The 18,028-nt window shown below is 54.8% G+C and overlaps 1 protein-coding gene across 2 annotated transcripts in view; it reads left to right on the top strand.

Moving 5' to 3' along the window:
- The window catches only part of COL18A1 (collagen type XVIII alpha 1 chain), an 87,718-nt gene that overhangs the window by 30,801 nt on the left and 38,889 nt on the right, over positions 1–18,028 (top strand). The window contains exon 1 of one of the 2 annotated variants that reach the window (XM_019715725.3): positions 10,237–10,885. The exons of the other annotated variant lie outside the window; for it this stretch is intronic. Coding sequence (XP_019571284.3) covers positions 10,252–10,885 — 634 coding nt within the window. The 5' untranslated portion in view covers positions 10,237–10,251. Of the gene's footprint in view, positions 1–10,236; positions 10,886–18,028 lie in introns of those variants that run through there. 2 annotated transcript variants of the gene reach the window in all.

Genomic DNA, 18,028 nt, shown 5'->3' with positions numbered 1-18,028 from the left:
TGAAGCAGCAATGTGACACTGCAATGCCATGTGTCATGCGGGGTCTCAGCTCCCGCTCCCCGCTCAAGAACGCAGGATAGGGTGAGGCCAAACAGGAACACCCATGGAGCCATAGGTAGGGGAGTCACACCGCTATATTCTCACTGGCGGCTGGTTGGAGACACAGGAAGCAGGAGCCACACGAACGCAATCCGCCATCCGCTTCTCTGCCAACCAACCAACCCCATTTACTAGCTGCAATCCGCGCTTGCTAGCTCAGCCCCCATCCACTGCTAGTGTAGCCACGGCAGTTATCTTAGTGGCCAATGGCTCACTTAGTGGCCAATGGTTACAGCCACAGCTGATGGCCATCAATCACAGTTGATGGCCATTTACTACCCGAGCCAGCACCTTTCCACATGAGGCCGAGAGCCTGGAAACTGCACTCCTGGCTCTGTCCCCACACCAGGTTTCCCAGACACTCTGGTGGAAACATTAGTCAAGTATTAACTTCCTGGGTCAAGAGCCTCTATTGGAAGAAACACCAGCCCTGTGTGCCCCGTCGCGTGGCTGGATTCATAGACAGGACACTTGAACTTTGTTCCTGGTAAAGAATCCATTAAGCAGGACTCATGAGGACACTGGAATGACACTGGTCCTACAAAGGGAGCCGCTCTCCCTGCTGGCCGAGTGGCTGCCTGTCCCTCTCCTGAGAGGCTGAGCAGGTGTCTGGCCCTTCCAAGGGGGAGACCACATTACTGCATAAGAATTTGGTGTCCCTCTGTGGGGAGCCTGCCTCCTGGGGGTGGGGTGAGGGATGCGTTGCTTCTTTCCATCGTCTTTTGTCCCACATCCTCGTCTGGGGTCGTCACCTTGTGTCCTCTCCTGTCTCTTGCCTGCTTTATCTCCTTCCTGTGCACTCGTGGTGCTTTCCCTGCCCTATAACTGAGTGCCCAGAGCAGGGCTGGGCACACAGAAGCCAGTATTTGTTGAATGAAAGAAGGAAAGTATGTCCCTGCAAGGTGAAGAATTAACACATAGCCATGCAGTTTGTGTGGGGCCCAGAGCGGGGGGGTCCTCACTGCCCTGTACTCACCGTAGGACCTGCCACCTCCTGCCCTGAGCTCCGGTGGTGGGTTGTGAGGTTTACATCCTCGGGGATGTGGAGTGTCGTTCTGATGCGCCTTATACACAGTGCCCACTAAGCGTCAGCCTCCAGCGCGTAGGAGTGAACACACAACTGTGTGCGGACTGAGCGGGGAGGGAAAAGGAAAACCGCATTTCCTGAAAGGACCGCGACGAGCTTGCCAAACATCATTAGCAGCAAAGATGATGCGTGTCCACTCCCCAGTTTTTAAAAGATGGCAGATACTCCTTTAGAAAATGAATACAAGTGCACAGGAATTTGTAAAGGAAAGAAATGCTTACGTCAAATATATTTTAAAAAATCTATTGCACCAACAGTCAAATAAATGCAAATTAAGCAGTGTTCAGGGTTGTGTGGCTTCAAAACTCTGACGCAGTCTCCCTGGGTTCTTTTTGTAAATGGCTCTGTCAACATGAATTCACACACCATGCAACCTGCTAGCTCACCGTCTGCAGGTCAGTGCTTTTGTGAATTCAAAGACAAGGTGTGACTTCATCACAGCCAATTTAGAACATTCCCATTATTTCAGAATTTCAGAAAGAAGCCCTTTCGTTTTCATCCCCAGCCGTGAGCCATCATGAGCCTACCTGGTATGGACTTGCTTGTTCTGGGCTTTTCATGGACATGGGGTCATACCGTTGTGGCCTTCTGCGTCAGCACGTTGTAGCAAGTGTCAGGGTCTCACTCCTTTTGATGGCCGAGTGGCACTCGTGTGTGTGGATGGGCCATGTTTTCTTTATTCACTCAGCAGTTGATGGACGTTTGGGACGTTTCCACCTTGTGGTTGTTGTGAATAATGCTGCATGGGCACTCATGCACAGGAGTTTGTGTGGCATATTTTCATTTCTCTTGTGTTCACATCTAGAGTGGCATTTCTGGCACATAGGATGGCTCTATGTTTGATAGTTTGAGGAGCCGCCAGACCGATTCCCGAAGTGGCTTCGTTTCACATCCCCACCAGCAGCGTGAGTGTTGTGACTTCGCCACGTCCTTGCCAGCACTTGTGATTTATTGTCTGTCTCTTTGATCCTAGTCGTGCCAGTGGGTGTGAGGTGGGCTCTCGCTGTGGTGTTGCTTTGCATCTCCCTGACGACCGAAAACAGTGAGCACCTTTTCCTGTGCTGCTTGGTCACTTGCGTGTCTTCCTCTGAGCTACTGCGTTTCCCGAAAATAAGACCCAGCCAGACCATCAGCTCTAATGCGTCTTTTGGAGCAAAAATTAATATAATTTTTATGTTATATAAGACCGAGTTATTATGTTATGTTATGTTATGTTACATAAGACCAGACATTATATTATATTATAAGACCCGGTCTTGTATTAAAATAAGACCGGGTCTTATATGAATTTTTGCTCCAACAGACGCATTAGAGCTGATAGTACGGCTAGGTCTTATTTTCGGGGCAACACAGTGTGTCTACTCGAGGCTTTGCACACCTTTTAACTGCGTTGTCTATCGTTTTATTGTGGGGTTGTATGTGTTCATTATATATTTTAGATACAAATCCTTTATCAGATATGATTTGCAAATATTTTCTCCCAACTGTGGGTTTTATTTTCACTTTCTTGATGGTGTCCTTTGAAGCACAAATGTTTTAAGTTTTGATGAAGTTCAACTTATCTGTTTTTTTCTTGTGTCACTTAGGCGTTTGGTGTCATGTAAGAATCCTTTGCCAAACCCAAGGTCATGAAGATTTATTTCTGTGTTTTCTTCTAAGAGTTTTATAGTTTCAGGTCTTCCATTTAAGTCTTTGATCCATTTTAAATTTGTGTGTGGTGTGAGATAGGGGTCTGATTTCATTCTTTTGCTTGTAGGTCTTTTGTTTTTCCAGCACTATTTGTTGAAATACTTTTCTTTCCCCACTGAATGGTGAGGGCACACTTGTCAAAAATCCATTACCGTGGGTGTATGAGTTTCTTTCAGAACTCTCAGTTCTGTTCCACTGACCTCTGTGTCTATCCGTGGCTGATACCACGCTGTCTTGGTTTCTTAGCTTTGAAGTAAGTTTTGAAATTTGTAAGTGTGAGTCCTCCAGCTTTGTTCCAACCTCAACGTTCTAACCCAATACTATCAACAACAGTAGGTCAACAAATTAGATAACCTAGATGGAATTGACAAATTTGTAGAAAGATACAAACTACTGAACCTTAATAAGAAATAGACAACTTAAATAGATTTTAACAAGTGAAGAAATCGATTTAACAATCCAAAAACTAACCATAAAGAGAAGCCCGGCTTCACTGCTGAATTCTACCAAAGATTTAGAGAAGAATTAAAACCAGTTCTTGGGGCGGCCGGCTGGCTCAGTTGGTTAGAACGCGAGCTCTCAACAAGGTTGCCAGTTCAATTAAAAAAAAATAAACGAGGGTGAAACACTTCCTAACTCATTTTGTGAGGCCAGTATTACCTGGATTCCAGAACCAGACAAAGAAAGACATCATACACACAACAGGAAAACTACAGATCAATATCTTGTATGAATGTGGACACAGAAATGCTTAAATACTAGCAACATAGAAAAACAGTTCTACCCCATGACCAAGTAGGCTGTATCCCAGGATTGCAAGGCTGGTTTAATGTCTGAAAATCTAGGTAATTCATCATAGCAATAGAACAAAAAACGCAGATCACGTGATCATCTCAATAGACACTGAAAAGGCATATGACAAAGTTCAACACCCTCTCATGATAAAGACATTCAACAAAGTAGGAGTAGAAGGGAACTTCCTCAACCCTCTAAAAGGCATCTCTGAAAAGCCCACACCTAACATCAGACTCACTGGTGAAAGGCTGGTGCTTCCCACAAGATCTCGAAACAGACAAGGACGTCCCCTCACACATTGTGCTCTGTTCTCAGATGACGTCCTACATGTATAAGCCCTAAGGAATCCACTAAAAACCTATTAAAACTAATAAATAAATTCAGTAAGATTGCAGGATACAAGATCAATAAAAAAAATCAACTGTTTCTATACACATTTTGAACAATCCAAAAATTTAAAAAAATCCATTTTTGTAAGTCTCAAAAAGAATAAAATACTTAGGAGTAAATTCAACAAAAGAAGTGCAAAACTTATAAACTGAAAACTAAAAAGCAATTTAGAGGAAAATTGAGGAAGAGCTAAAGAAATGTATAAACCTCCCTTGTTCATAAATCAGAAGACTTGACGTTAAGATGGCATGCCACCCCCCCCATCAGAATCCCTGCTGATATCTTTGTAGGAGTTGCCAAACCAACCCTAACATTCATATGGAATTTCAAGGTACCCTGAATAGCCAAACAATCTTGAAAAAAGAGCAGCAAAGTAGGGGGAACCCTTGGTTCTTAAAGGAGGTACTAACGTCAGTAAAAATTTCTGCTTTGTTTTGGGTAGGGGCTTGAAGGACTCCTGTGGATTCTAAAACTTGAGTCTGAGAAGGTACTTTAGGTCTTTTGTTTTGTGTACATGAACTTAAATGACAACATCCAGGGCAGTTGGTGATTCACTGGCCCCTGTGGTTTCAGTGGCAGACAAGGAGGCCTGTGCCTCCAGCCCCTCCTGGCAACCTGCGAGGGGTTTTGCGGGTGGGATTGACACCCGTGGGGTTGGGGATGTGGGCTGGTGCCTGGAAAGCAGCTCTTACCACCTCTGCTGAGCCACCTGCGTTTCTGGAGATAAAGCTCTTGAGAGGGTCTTCCAAGAGCTGAAGGGAAGAAATCTATGAAGTTCCCTAGGAACTTTTCACATCAGAACACCTCAAACCTACAGAACAGTTGAAAGGACCCTGCAATGTTTGCTCACAGATGTCCTTCACCTCGGCTCAGCAGTGTTAACACTCGCCACACTTTCCAGCCACTCTCTTCACCTGTCTGTGTCCATATCCGTGTCTGTACCCATGCATGAGTGTGTCTGTGTGCGTGCATACCTGTAGACACACATGCACAGGCACCCATGTGTGAGGACACGCACGTTATCTTGGCAATGGGAGTGGCAACACCCTGACCCGTCCTGACCCCTCGCCCTCGCTCTTCCATATGTACCTCCTAAAGCAAGGACGCTCGTGCCAAGTCTGTCCTGCCCTCCGACATATGGGCCCTACTGCAGTGTCATCCATGGTCCCAGGAACGTCCTGCATGAGGCTGGCTGGCAGCTCAGCTCGGTGGCCCTGGCGCCATCCCGGTGCGAACTCTGCTCTGGTGGTCGTGACCGCTCGGCCTCTTGCCTTGTCCAGCTGCTTCCTCACAGTTGCATTCAGGTGTTTGGTGAGCGTCCTGCACAGGTGACCACATGTCCTCCCCATGACATTCCGTCGGGCAGGCGGAGGGCGCAGGTGTTACGGTGGCTACCAGGCTGTGCTAGACGGTATGCTTTCCCCAAGACACTTAACGTCCGAGAATGTCTGCTCTCTACCGCCTTTCACCTCCATGGTGACTTTTCCTAGCAGTTGGTCTCCCATCTGCCCTGGTGGCTTCTCAAGGGCCAGCTCCGGGGCACTGGGGAGGCCCAGGGTAAGCCTTAGGCCAGTGGTGGGGTTCTTGGAGTGGCCCACCCAGCGGAGGCCTGGGCAGTGACCGGTGTTTATTTAGGAGCTGAAAGGTAGGGTTCTTTTGGTTCCGCCGTTATCCCACAGAGAAATTGGGGGCTGGGGGCTGGGAGACGCTTCTTCCCAGCAGGCAGCACCGCCGCCCCAAACACTGGGGGCTAAGCTGAGTGACGTGTTGTCTGGCAGACGTAAGAAAGAGCTCACTGTGCGCATGGGGTCTGCTTGCCCCACTGGGGAGGGCATGGGTTTGGACCTCACTGAGAACTGAGGCACAGAGCAGCCTGCTGGTTAGAAATTATTAATAGATGGCGTTGCAACATTCCCGCTGCCACCTTAGATCTTTCGGCTGTCACTTGGCAGTGGGACCAGGAGGGTTCCTCGGTGACTGAGCACCCACCAGGGAGGGGAGGTGCCCATGGCGTCCTGCTGCGTGAACACCTACTCGTCACTGCAACCCTGAGGCTCAGTGGCTGCTGGAAGGGGAGGTGGGGGAGGTGCCTGGCTGTGCAGTGACCGTCCAGAGGCTGCTGAGAGCTCACCCAGCAGCCCCCGTGCCCCCAGCCACAGCACCTCCATGGGGCATCTCAGGAGCTGGGTCCTTTATCACTGTGGCTTGAAAAATTCACCACATAATGCGGAGTTCAGGCAGAGCATTTGCACACTTAAGATGATTGTAAGCTAATTGCACCTCAGAAAGATGAGGTCATGTTTGCATTTCGGACGAGCTGGATATTGCACACAGTGTACAGACCTTCATGGGACATGTCGCCACCCAGGGGAGTGTCCCCGGGCAGTGGGTGCTGGGAACATGGTTCCTGGGTCTGCTCCATGGACGCTCAGGGACACCTGCCAGGCCAGGGCTGGTCATCAGGCAGGGGACAGGGACCTGTGCCAGGGCTGACCAGCTCCTCTCAGGCCCACGTGTCTTGGACAATCTCTGGTCTCCAAGTGAAGTAAAAGAGAGGACCCACGGCACCAAAGAGGGGTCTTTGGAGGAAACGCCTGGCTCGGGGAGTGTCCACGGGCAGGGGACAGGTCATGGGTGGTAGGTTGGGGGTGGGTTGGGGCAACGTCGGAGCTCACAACACAAGGGTCTCTGAGAGCTGAGCAAACTGAACGCCGGTCTCTGAGCTCCTGAGGCAGGCTTGCTTCCAGGTGCTCAGAGCTGATTTTCTCTGTCAGTGCCCCTATCCCACTGCCCCTTCTGGGATGCATAAGGACGGTGTTCCTGTGCCCTGGGTTGTTACAGGCCCCAGGCAGGCATGTGGAAGAGCAAGGTCAGCCCACATGGCCAGGGGGTGGCAGAGGGCTTAGGAGCACTTAGAAGCTGGGGGGTCATTCAGAATGACAGCCATGCAGATGGGGGTGTGTGCTCAGCGCCTTCCCTTTCCACGTGCTTATCTGATCACACCTCCTCAGGGCTCCTGCTGTGCAGACCCCAGGGATGACCGTCCAGCGGGCCAGCAGGACTTCCCATGTCGGCCGAGAGCCTACCATGCATCCAGGAATCCGTCTGCATGCGAGCGAGTGGAGGCGTGCAGACACAGACAACACGTGTGTGCACACACACACCTCATGTGCATGTACACAGACACACGTGCACACAGATACAGGTACATGACAGATACATGCACCGACACATGCGTGCACACGTGCTCACAGACACAAACACATCCACACCTAGACACTCACACGCACATACACGTGGAAAGCCCTGGGCGTGGATTAACAGGAAACGGGTGGGGAGACCATCTGACTTGGGCCGTGAGCTGTGTGTGTCATGGATGGAGATGAGGAGAGGGCGTTTCGGGAGGGAGGGATGGTCCCTGCGTGAGGGGAGAGGAAGGCGCTCTGCTGTGGGTCAGCAGCTCCCATAGACACAGCGAGTGATTTTTGGTTCATTCCAAGGGTGCTCTCAGAATCCTGTGAAAGAGGCAGCCGTCCCTAGTGACTCACGGTGCTACTTACCTGTCTCCACTCAGGTCCAGGACTCTCTTCCATAATTTAAAATTCCCTCGCTGTCTGATAACATCCCGGAGGCGGAGATCCGGTGTGTCCCTCCCGCTGAATTTAATGGCAGTCAGAGACAGCTCTGCCGACTCGGGGCAGGCAGGCCGTTGGATGTGGGACGTGCAGAAGCCCTCAGAGATGGCAGTGGCTTGTGGGGTGCGCAGCAAGGGCACGCTCTGGAGTGTGGGGCACTGTGTGGACAGCCTCCCCACCCCGCGCAGGGCAGTGGCGGAGGTGCCTCCTGAGCCTCGCGCCTCACTCCTGGCTCTGTGCCCAGGGCCATCGGGACAGCCAGCGGAGAATTGGGCGCTGCCACAAAGAGCCCAGCCCCCTCTCCGTCCAGACCTTTGGAATTTTTGTCCTGATTTTCCAGACACATTAGGCATAAAATCACATTAGTGGCGGGAATTTCTAAGAATTCTCAGCATTGTGGGGATGAATGTTGGGAACAGGGCCTCGCTGAGACAGGTGTTTGCATGTGGGATGCCCCCACCTTTCAAGAGGGGACATGTTTCAGCTGTCCTAAAAACGTGAGTTCTCATCCCAGACAGCTAATCCCTGCCCTTTGGATGGAATGCAATTGATCGAATACTCTGTTCTGAGTTGGGGACACGTCTTCAGGGCTGTGTCACCAGAGCTGCTCTCACTGCTGAACCCTGCTTTGGGGGGTGGACCAAGACCCCAGTACAGCCTGGAGAGGGGTCCTGGGCAGAAGAGATGGATAGCTGGCGTGCAGAGCACACGTGGGGCCTCGTGTGCAGTGTACTGCTAAAAGCAGTGTGTGTGTGTGTGTGTGTGTGTGTGTATGTGTGTGCATGTGAATGAGGGTGAGAGTGCGTGCTAATCCCATCCTGGCTTGGGCTCTCCTGGGCTCTACCCTCTGGAGCCAGGAATCTGGCCTGGTGCCTCAGTTTTCTCATTTGTACATTCATACAATGGCTGATGGCCATGCCGGGCTCTGGTTCCCGGAATGGAGGAGGCACTAGGGCTGTGCCCACCCTGCCTTACAGCCTTGTAGCAGCTGCAGCATGGCAGGGAGCTTGGGGCAGTGTCTGTCTACTAGGCACACTCCTCCAGCCACTGCCCAGAGCTGGGGACCCCATTCGGGCTGGGAATTCATAGGGCAGCATAGAGGGTGGGTGCTGGGTGGGCACTGGGGCCGGCCCGGCCCTGTGGGCTGGGTGACAGCCATCATCAAAGTCAGACACCAGTGCACGTAGTAGGTCCCAAGCAACCCCAGTGCAGGCACTGGCAGGACCTATGGCCACATGGCAGCACCCTTCCAGTGTCTTGCACAGAAGGAAGTGCTATCTGAGGTTTTACAAAGGGAGGGAAGTGGGACACAGTGGGAACTGTCCAGCTGCAGGCTGACCTGGCTAACACCCCCTGGAGCAGTGGCAATGCCCAGGTCCCCTCCCTTCCTGGGACACTGCCCGGAAGAGGTGCCTGGTAAAGACACAGCTGAGAGGAGGTAGCTCCGGGGACCCACACTGGGCTGGCACCAGGGCTGTGGGCAGGGCTCGTGCAGCTGGGGTGCTCTACACACCGGTGGCTGAGCTCTGGGGGCGGCAGTGGCAGTGGTGGCAGGGGAAGATGTCTGTCCATGTGGAACCTGCCGTCGATGGTGACATGAGTCAATACATCCCATAATCTCCTTTTCCCTTGTGCCCAACTGCTGCTGTGTTCTGTCCCTTCAAGCAGTCAGTCCCCAGGGGTTAACTGAGACCCCCCCCCCCACCTGCAGGACTTCGAGGAGTGGAGAAAGGGGGCCAGGGTGTTACAAAAGGTGGTGTGTCCCCAATGCTGGCCCCAGCGCATGGTCTCTGGTCAGATGGAGTGAGGGCAGGCTGGCGTCTGTGATGGGGTGGGGGTGATGGGCGCCCGAGGAGGGGGGCCTCCAAGCAGGTGGGGAGCCCTTGTCCCTCATGGCCCCTCCCATGTCGGATGTCTCAAGCAACAATTGCAGTAGAATTGGGCTTGGAACTAGTTGAACATTTTCAGGTTGTGGTTTTTGCCCCAGGCCAGGCTTCCCAGGCTGTTCTCAGTTGGAGCGGCTCCAGTCACAGAAGGTGGTGGGCAAGTGTGTGTGTGGGGGGATGTCTCCGTATCCTGGGGTTCCCAGCCCTGCTGGACGGGCCAGGCGCCTTCTCCTGGGGCGGGGCTCCGCGGAGGGTGCCCAAGCTGCAGGGCCAGGAGGGGCTGCCCTGGGATGGGGTGCTGGCGCGGAGCCCTCACACCCCACGCAGGGATCCGCATTGGTGTGCTGAGGCCTCCTCTAGCTCACAGCCCAAGGAGTTGGGAATTCCATTGAATGTGCTTAAATGTCCTCTTGGCGTCTTGGAGACTGGCCGCTTTAAGGAGGTGTGATAACTCCCGAGGGTGACTGTCGCCTTGATATGGAGACTTGCGTCTTTTTCCTGCTGTGAGAGTGAGAAGGTGGAAGAGAGCTGCTTGGAAACCTGAATGGGGCCGCTGGGCCTGCCGTGGGCGGGGAGGGCGGAGCCGGGCTGGCCCCACCCCCGACTGCATGCGCCTGCCCGCTGTCCCGCTGTCCCACTGGCGCGCGCTCCTCCGCAGCGCGCAACCCTGATGGCTCCGGACCCCAGCGGCCGCTGCCGCCTGCTGCTGCTGCTCGCCTGCTGCCTGGGTGCCGCCCGGTCCGATGGGCTGTGGTCCTTCACCAGGGACGCGGAGCCCACGGCCGCGCCGGTCTCCGGGCCCCCGGGCAGCTCACCCGCGCAGCCCACTGAGGTTAGCAGCACACACGTGGCCCCTCAGGATGGCCCCACTGAGCAGGGGACAGCCCCTGCCAGCCCTGAGCTGCCGCTGGAGAGGCTGGAGGCTGGCCAGGGCAAGGCCTCCGCTGCCCCCAACGCCTCTACCGCGAGCCCGGACATGAAGGAAGAAAACATTGCTGGCGTCGCAGCCAAGATCCTGAAGGTGGCTATGGGCATCCGGAGCGTCCTCCAGCTGTGGGGTGACATCACCCCCACCAAGAGCACGAACCTCACGGTGACCCCCATGCTCCCCCTCACTCTTCCTGGGCCCTCTAGCGCCTCCCAGGAGAACGGCACCACTCTCTGGCTGAGCAGCGGGACCCCAAGCTCTCCGGACACCCAGAGGACAGAGGCTGGCATGCTGCCAGTGCCCACCCAGCCACCTCCCTCCCCGGGCAGACCCCAGGCACTGCTCAGGGAGCCCTTGGTGCCACCAACATCCCCAGGTAGAGCGCTCTCCTCCGTGCGGGGCGGGCCCCCTCCTTGGGGAAGCTGGCAGTTTCCGGGGTGGCCCCAGGATCTGGACCACAAAGGAGCCTGGCCGGTGGCAGCCCATCCGCACCAGCAGCACCGTCGCCCTGACACTCGAAGGCGTGCGCTACTTCTGCTTCGCCTGGTGACGGGCTCCCCGGGTGTGCACACTGCCCCTGCGGCTCTCTCCTCTGACTCCTCCGCCCAGCTGTCTCAAATCTCACTCTCAGCTTTACCTGGGGACAGTGGTGCTTGGGTTCCCCACGTGGCTAATTCTGTGGGGCCTGGTCTTGCTAATAACTCTGCACTGCTTGGGGCCAGGCCACTGACCCCCACTGGGCAACCTCTCCGCCCCGCCGTGGGCCGCTGCCTGCCCCTGCCGCCCTCACTGCCGGTCTGCGGCCACCTGGGCATCGGGCACTCCTGGCTGCCCAACCACCTCCACCACGTGAGCAGAGAGGAGGTGCTGGTGGCCTGGAGGGCCTGGGGGGGCCTCCTCCAGACGCACTGCCACCGCTTCCTCTCCTGGTTCTTCTGCCTGCTGTTGGCCCCCCCCTGCGGTGCTGGCCCCCCACCCGCCCCACCTCCCTGCCGCCAGTTCTGTGAGGCCCTGGAGGACGCATGCTGGAGCCACCTGGATGGGGGCAGGCTGCCGGTTACCTGTGCCTCGCTCCCGGCCCAGGAGGACGGGTACTGTGTGTTCATTGGGCCGGCGGCAGGTAATGGCCAGCCCGCCTGCCCACCCACCCTTTCCTTTGCGCCCTGCCAAGCAAGCTCGGCCCAGGCTGGTGTGAACCTGGCACAGAGCCCTCCACCCCCAGTGCTGGGTCTTTATGGCTGTCACACCTCTAAGTGCCTATTACACCCTTGGGCAGGGGGGTGCCATGCCTCCTCTGCAGGGGAGGCTGAGCTCTGGAGAGGCCTACACCAGCCCCTAGCAGAGCAACCCCTGCCCAAGCATTTTAAGTCATTTCGTCCTCCCCACGCTCTGAGACAGCCCGTTACACACCCAGTCATGGAGGGGAAACAGGTACAGTGGCACCAGGCAGGATTCCGACATAATTCTGGCCACTACATCATAGTATCTGATGTCCTTCCTGTGGCCCCAGCCTGTGGGCAGAGGGGGCTGCAGGGTGGGGGCATTTGCTGCTCTGAAGGTCGAGAGGTCACCACCATGCCAGTGGTCAGTGAGTGCAGAGCTCACATGGGGCCACCCCAGCCCAGGCCGTGAGCCCCAGAGCGCAGCCTCTCTGCCTCTCGGATGGGGGGGAGGGGAGGGCAGCTGCAGCCTTTCAGGCCCCACCAGCCCCCTCTGCGCTAAGGTGGGGGCCCAGAGCTGAGCCTGCTCCCCGATTGCCCTTCAAGGACTCGGCCCCATCCACGTTGGGCTGTGCGTATCCCCTCCCTTCCCCCGTAGCAAGCAGCCTTGGCCGCTCCTCCGACCCTGCGACCCTGCGGTCACTGGGCTTTGGACTGGGCTGTGGGGGTGGGGTGGCAGCATTGGCCCCCGAGAGGGAGTGTCCTCATGCTGGGCCCCTGAGGGATGTGTGTGGGTGACTCCCTGGCACACTGTGCCAGGCCCGGAGTGAAGGGAGGGGAGCTGCCAGTGCCCAGGCTCTGGCCAGAGCTGGAAAAAGTGCCAATGATGGGTGTGGCCCGGCCCCAAGGAAGGGGCACAGCAGGGGCTTAGCTGGAGGGGGGCTGGGCTGGAGGGATGCGTTTAAGAGCAGGAATAGACAGGAGGGTGTCAGGCGGGGCTGCTCTGGGAGGCCTGGTATGTGCAGAGAGGGGCCCTGTGGCTGCCCCTGTGAGCTGGGGGGGAGGGTAGAGGCAGGGCTGGGGGGCAGGGGTGGCCTCCAGAGCCATTGGCACTGTGGGCTCTGATTTGGGGCCACTGGGAGCTGCATATTCCCACATCCCACACACACTGGTGCCTAGAACACCCAAACATTGGGCTAGCAGCAGAGAACCCCTTCCTTGGTCTGTCCCCCCCATCCCCGGTCACCAGCTCCCCACAGCCCACCTGCTGCTCGTCCTCCAGGGGCCACTGGTGGACACAGCAGACCTGCTGTTGGGCCTCACACAAGGCCCCAGGTCTCCTTCAGAGGGGGAATGTCAGCCACACGGGGCGTGGGACGTGGACTCTCTCATCGCAGCTGGCCCGGTCAGCTGCGTGCCCTGCAGGGGACTTCCACTGGACACCCACATCACTGGCCTGTGAGGGAGGCTGTGTTCTGAGCCAAGCCCTGGCGTTCTTCCGCCAGTGCTCACTGAAGGTGGGCTTCAGACATTCACCTCACCAGGGACGCTCCTGGGTGTGGCCTGGCTGGGGAGGTCCCACTGGGAGCCAGGGCTGGGGGCTGGGAGTGATGCCCCTTCTCTGGCCTCAGCCCCCGCCTGGCCCTCCCACCCCTGCATGCTGGGGGCAGGCTGAGGTAGAGGAAAGCCTGATGGGGACGGAAGAGACTGAGGAAGGCGCCAGCCCCTCTCCCAGTGATGGGCTTGGGGACGTGGTCCTCATGCTGGGCCAGTGAGGTGTGAATGGGTCACCTGGTCCCTGCACACCAGCCACAGCTCTGTCTAGACACTTGAAAGGCCTTCCTCCGTATCTGCTTCTTCAGTTTCCCCACAAGCAGAGTGGAGTGGGGGAGGGGTCAGGCAGGTGGTCAGGAGGGGAGGGCTACGTGGGAGCTCCATGCTGTGACTGGAACTGGCTGTCGCTCAGCACATGTTGGGGACCCCTACAGGCCTTTGCGGCCTGTGGGCGTGTCCCTCAGGGCCCAGAGAAAAGGGAGTGAGGGCCCACTCTGGGGAGGGCCAGAGCTGCTCCCAGGTCACCACTGTGTCCCTGCTGAGTGGGCCAGCAGGGGGACTGTCTGCCTTGAGGGAGCTCAAATCAGAGGTGGAGGGGGTGGGGCTGGGGGTCTGGGGGCCAGGTGGCTGTAGGCAGCCCTCCTGGAAGGGGCAGATTCTGCCCACGTGTGGCCCAGTCCTGAGTGGGGGGAAGTGTGCTGAGCGGTAAATGCTGGCTCTGGGGGGACCACCTTTGTCTGCCGCTGTCACCCTCAGGACCACCCGCCCCTCATCTTGTCCTCAGCTGCTTCTGTCCTGTGTGAGGTTTTTATCTGAGAACTAGCTCACAGACACACTGTCACCAAGAGGGCTGATGGCAGCTCCCAAGCCCCTCAGCCGGGACGGGGCATCCTTCCATAGATGCCTGTGTAGGAGTGACCTGGGGCTGCTGTGACGATGACCGCACCTAGCGGCTGACTACCATGCAGGTGTGCTCCTGTGACTCCTGGAGGTCAGAAGTCCAACACCATGTCACTGAAGGGGCCCCAGGGGTTTCCTCCCGGGGGCTCCTGAGAACACTCTGTCCCTGCCCTTCCCAGCTCCTGGAGGCGATGGGCTCCTGGCCCTGCATCCATCTTCAAAGTCGGCCAGGTCCTCATGCTGCCATCTCGGCGGTTCTCTTCCTTTGTCACAACTCTCTGTGTCCCCGCTGGAGAGCTTCCCTGCTGGAAAGGATGTGTGTGGTTAGGTTTGGAGAATGTCCAAGGGCCATAGCCAGTCACATCTGCAAAGTCCTGTTGGCTGTGTAAAGTGACAGCCACAGGTTCAGACATCTTTGGGGCCATCGTCCTGCCTAGTGCAGCACGTGTGTGTACTCGCGACTCTTGTTTTGCACAAATGGGGTCACTTCTGTGTCTGACACATCTCCTTGTGTCACTACAGGCAGACGCCCTCATTCTGCACGGCTCTGGTATTTCTTTCAGTCCTCCTCAGTGACAGACCTGTCAGGGTTTCCAGCTCCTCTGGTAACACAGGATGCCATAACCCTGCATGTCCCCTCATTCACGTCTGTTACCCACTCCCTGGCCGAGCGCCCCTGTGGCCCTGACGCGGGCAATGGGTGGCAGCCTGCTCACCGCGGCCCACGCTCAGTGAGTCACGGCTTCTTCAGAGACCCATCGCATGTCCTTGGGCATTTTCTGGACGGTCAAAAATACCCCACTGAGGCCTTTGTGGTGGGGTCAGGTGGGGTATTCTAAATGTGTCTCCCTGCGTGGTATCTACCCAGGGACGTGGGACACCTCCATTGGCTCAGCGTGCTTCTTGGTCCTTCAGCCAGTGTGACCATTGTCGCTGCTCCTTGAGGTGTATGCTGTCTGTTTCTCTGCCATCAAGGGCAGGTTCTGCACCCAGCACTGCCGACACTTGGACTTGGCAGTTGCTGCCGACAGCGTCCTTCACTCTGTCTGCTCAGAAGCTCTTAACAGGTGGTCTGCTCTCTGCTCACAGGAGAGGGGGTGGGCGGGTGTCTCAGGCTCAGACCTGAACGAGGTCCCTCCCACTCACCATGTGTATTGGGGATACCAGGGTGGTACGGGGCCCATCATGTGCCAGGAGTGTGAAAAGTATCACTCCCTCGTCCCATTCAAAGGCTTTCTACTTGAATTCTGTTTTATCTGATGTTAGTGTTGCAATATTTGCTTACTTTTCATCATTTGCCTGATTTTTTTTAAAGACTTTATTTTTTTAGAGCAGTTTTAGGTTCATAGCAAAATTGAGGGAAGTACAGGGATTTCCCATTTACCCCCTAACCCCCCCCCCCCCCCCGGCACAGCTTCCCCCATCGTCAGCGTCCCCACCGGGTGGGGCCTCTGTTACAACTGATGGACCTACAGTGACACACACGTCGTCATCACCCAGGGCCCACACTTTACACCAGGGGCCCCTCTTGGTGCTGTGCCTCCCGTGGGTTTGGACAGATGTACAGTGACGTGTGCCCACTGTCACAGTGTCATACAGAGCGTGTCACTGCCCTGAGCACCCTCTGTGCTCCTCCTCCTCACCCCTCCCTCTGTCCCCTGGCGACCCCTGACCTCCCACTGTCTCCGCAGTTCTGCCTTTTCCAGAATGTCGCAGAACTGGACGCCTTCTCAGATGGGCTTCTTTCACTTAGTAATAATATGCACTTAAGGTGCCCCGTGTCTGTTCATGGCTTCGTGGCTCATTTCTCTTTCTCACTGAATAACAGCCCATTGCCTGGATGGACCAGTTTATCCATCACCCACGGACGGGCATCCGGGTGGGTCCAGGTTTGGCCGTCATGAATAAAGCTGCTGTAAACATCCATGGGCAGGTTTTGTGTGGACGTAAGTTTGCAGCAACTTTGGGTCAATACCAAGTAGTGTGATCGCTGGGTCCTAAGGTGAGGGGACGTCACTTTGGTAAGAAACCACCCACTGTCCTCCTGTGGCTGCACCACCTGCCGTCCCACCGGCAGTGAGTGAGACTTCCTGTGGGGCCACGTCCTCGCCGCGCCTGGTACTGTGAGTGTCCCGGGTGGGGGCCATTCTGGTGGGTGTGTGCTGCTGTCCCGTCGTTTGTACTCGCGTTTTCCTGGTGACGTGATGGGAGCATCTTCACGTGCTTGTTTGTCACCTGCATGCTTTTTTCGGGGAGGTGCCTGTTAAGGTCTGCGGCTCAGTTTTTAATCGGGTTGTCTGTTTTCTTATCGTGTCGTGTTTTGTATATTTTGGTAGCGGTTCTTTATCAGACGCATCTTTTGCAGATATTTTCTCTGTCAGTAGTTTGTCTTCTCAGTCTCTTGACCCTGTCTTTCACAGAGCAGAAGTGTTTCATTGTAATGAAGCCCACCTTGCCAGTTCTTTCTTTCATGGGTCCTGCCTTTGGTGTTGTGCCTAAAACATCATCATTACCAAATCCAAGGTCATCTAGGTTTTCTCCTGTGTTTTCTTCTATGAGTTTTAGAGGTTTGCATTTTACATTGAGGCCCGTGATCCACTTTGAGTTCGTTTCTGTGACGGGTGTAGGGTCTGTGTCTGGGTTCGCGTTTTGCATGTGGGTGCCCGTGGTTCCAGCACCCTTTGTTGGAGAGAACTTCTGGCTCCACTGTGTTGCCGTTGCTCCTTTGTCAAGGTCAGTTACTGTGTTCAAGTCGGTCTATTCCCAGACTCTCTCCTTTGTTCCATGGACCTGTTTGCCTGTTCTTTCAACAGACCACACTGTCCTGATTGCTACAGCAATAGAGCAAGTCTGGAAGTCGGGTGTTGTCAGTCTCCCAACTTTGTTCTCCTCCTTCAGTCCTGAGTTGGCTATTCCAGTCTTCTGCTTCTCCCCGTAAATTTTAGAATCAGTTTGTCAATAGCCACAAAATACCTTGCTGGGGTTCTGGTTGGGATTGCATTGAGTCTGTAGATTGAGCTGGGAAGAACTGACGTCTTGACAGTATTGAGTTTCCTATCCACAAACAGAATATTTCTGCATTTATTTCGTTCTTGATTTCTTTCATCCGTGTTTTATAGTTTTTCTCATATGGATCTTGTACATGTTTTCTTTGATTTATGCCTAAGTATTTAATTTTGAGGGGTGGTAATATAAATAGTGTTGTGCTTTTTATTTCAAATTCCACTTGTTAATTGCTGGTACACAGGAAAGAGATTGACTTTTGTATATTAACCTTGTATCCTGCAACCTTGCTGTAACCACTTATTAGCTCCAGGAGGGTGGGGTGTGTGTGTGTGTGTGTGTGTGTGTGTGTGTGTGAATTCTTTTGGATTTTCTACATAGATTACATCTGCTAACAGACAGTTTTATTTCTTCCCAGTCTGTGTACTTTTATTTCCTTTTCTTGCTTTATTGCATTAGCAAGCGCTTCCAGTACGGTGTGATGAGGAGGAGGGGTAAGGGGGCATCCTTGCCCTGTACTTGATCTTAGTGGCAAACCTAGTTTCTCACCATGAATTGTGATGTCAGCTGTAGGGTTTTTGTAGATGTTCTTTATCAGTGGAAGAAACTCTGTTCTATTCCTAGTTTACTGAGGTATTTAATCATGAATGGGTGCTGGACTTATCGGATGCTTTCTGCATCTATTGATAAGATCGTGGTTTTCTTTTTTAGCCTGTTGATGTGATGAATTCCATTAACTGACTTTTGAATGTTGAACCAGCCTTGCAGGCCTGGGATAAATCCCACTTGGTCGTGGCTGGCCTGTTTGCTGAAAGGGAAACTGTCTTCAACTAGGCAAGTCCTCTAATTCCTTGATCTGAGGGGAATGTGGGCCAATGAGAGGGGCTGCAGCTTGCCAGAGG

This window comes from Rhinolophus sinicus, chromosome 17 (assembly GCF_057876585.1).
Source record: "Rhinolophus sinicus isolate RSI-liver-muscle chromosome 17, RSI-T2T, whole genome shotgun sequence".
In the NCBI taxonomy this organism is placed as follows: domain Eukaryota; kingdom Metazoa; phylum Chordata; class Mammalia; order Chiroptera; family Rhinolophidae; genus Rhinolophus; species Rhinolophus sinicus.
Note: the sequence above shows the minus strand (reverse complement) of the source record. Positions and strands in the feature narration are given on the sequence as shown.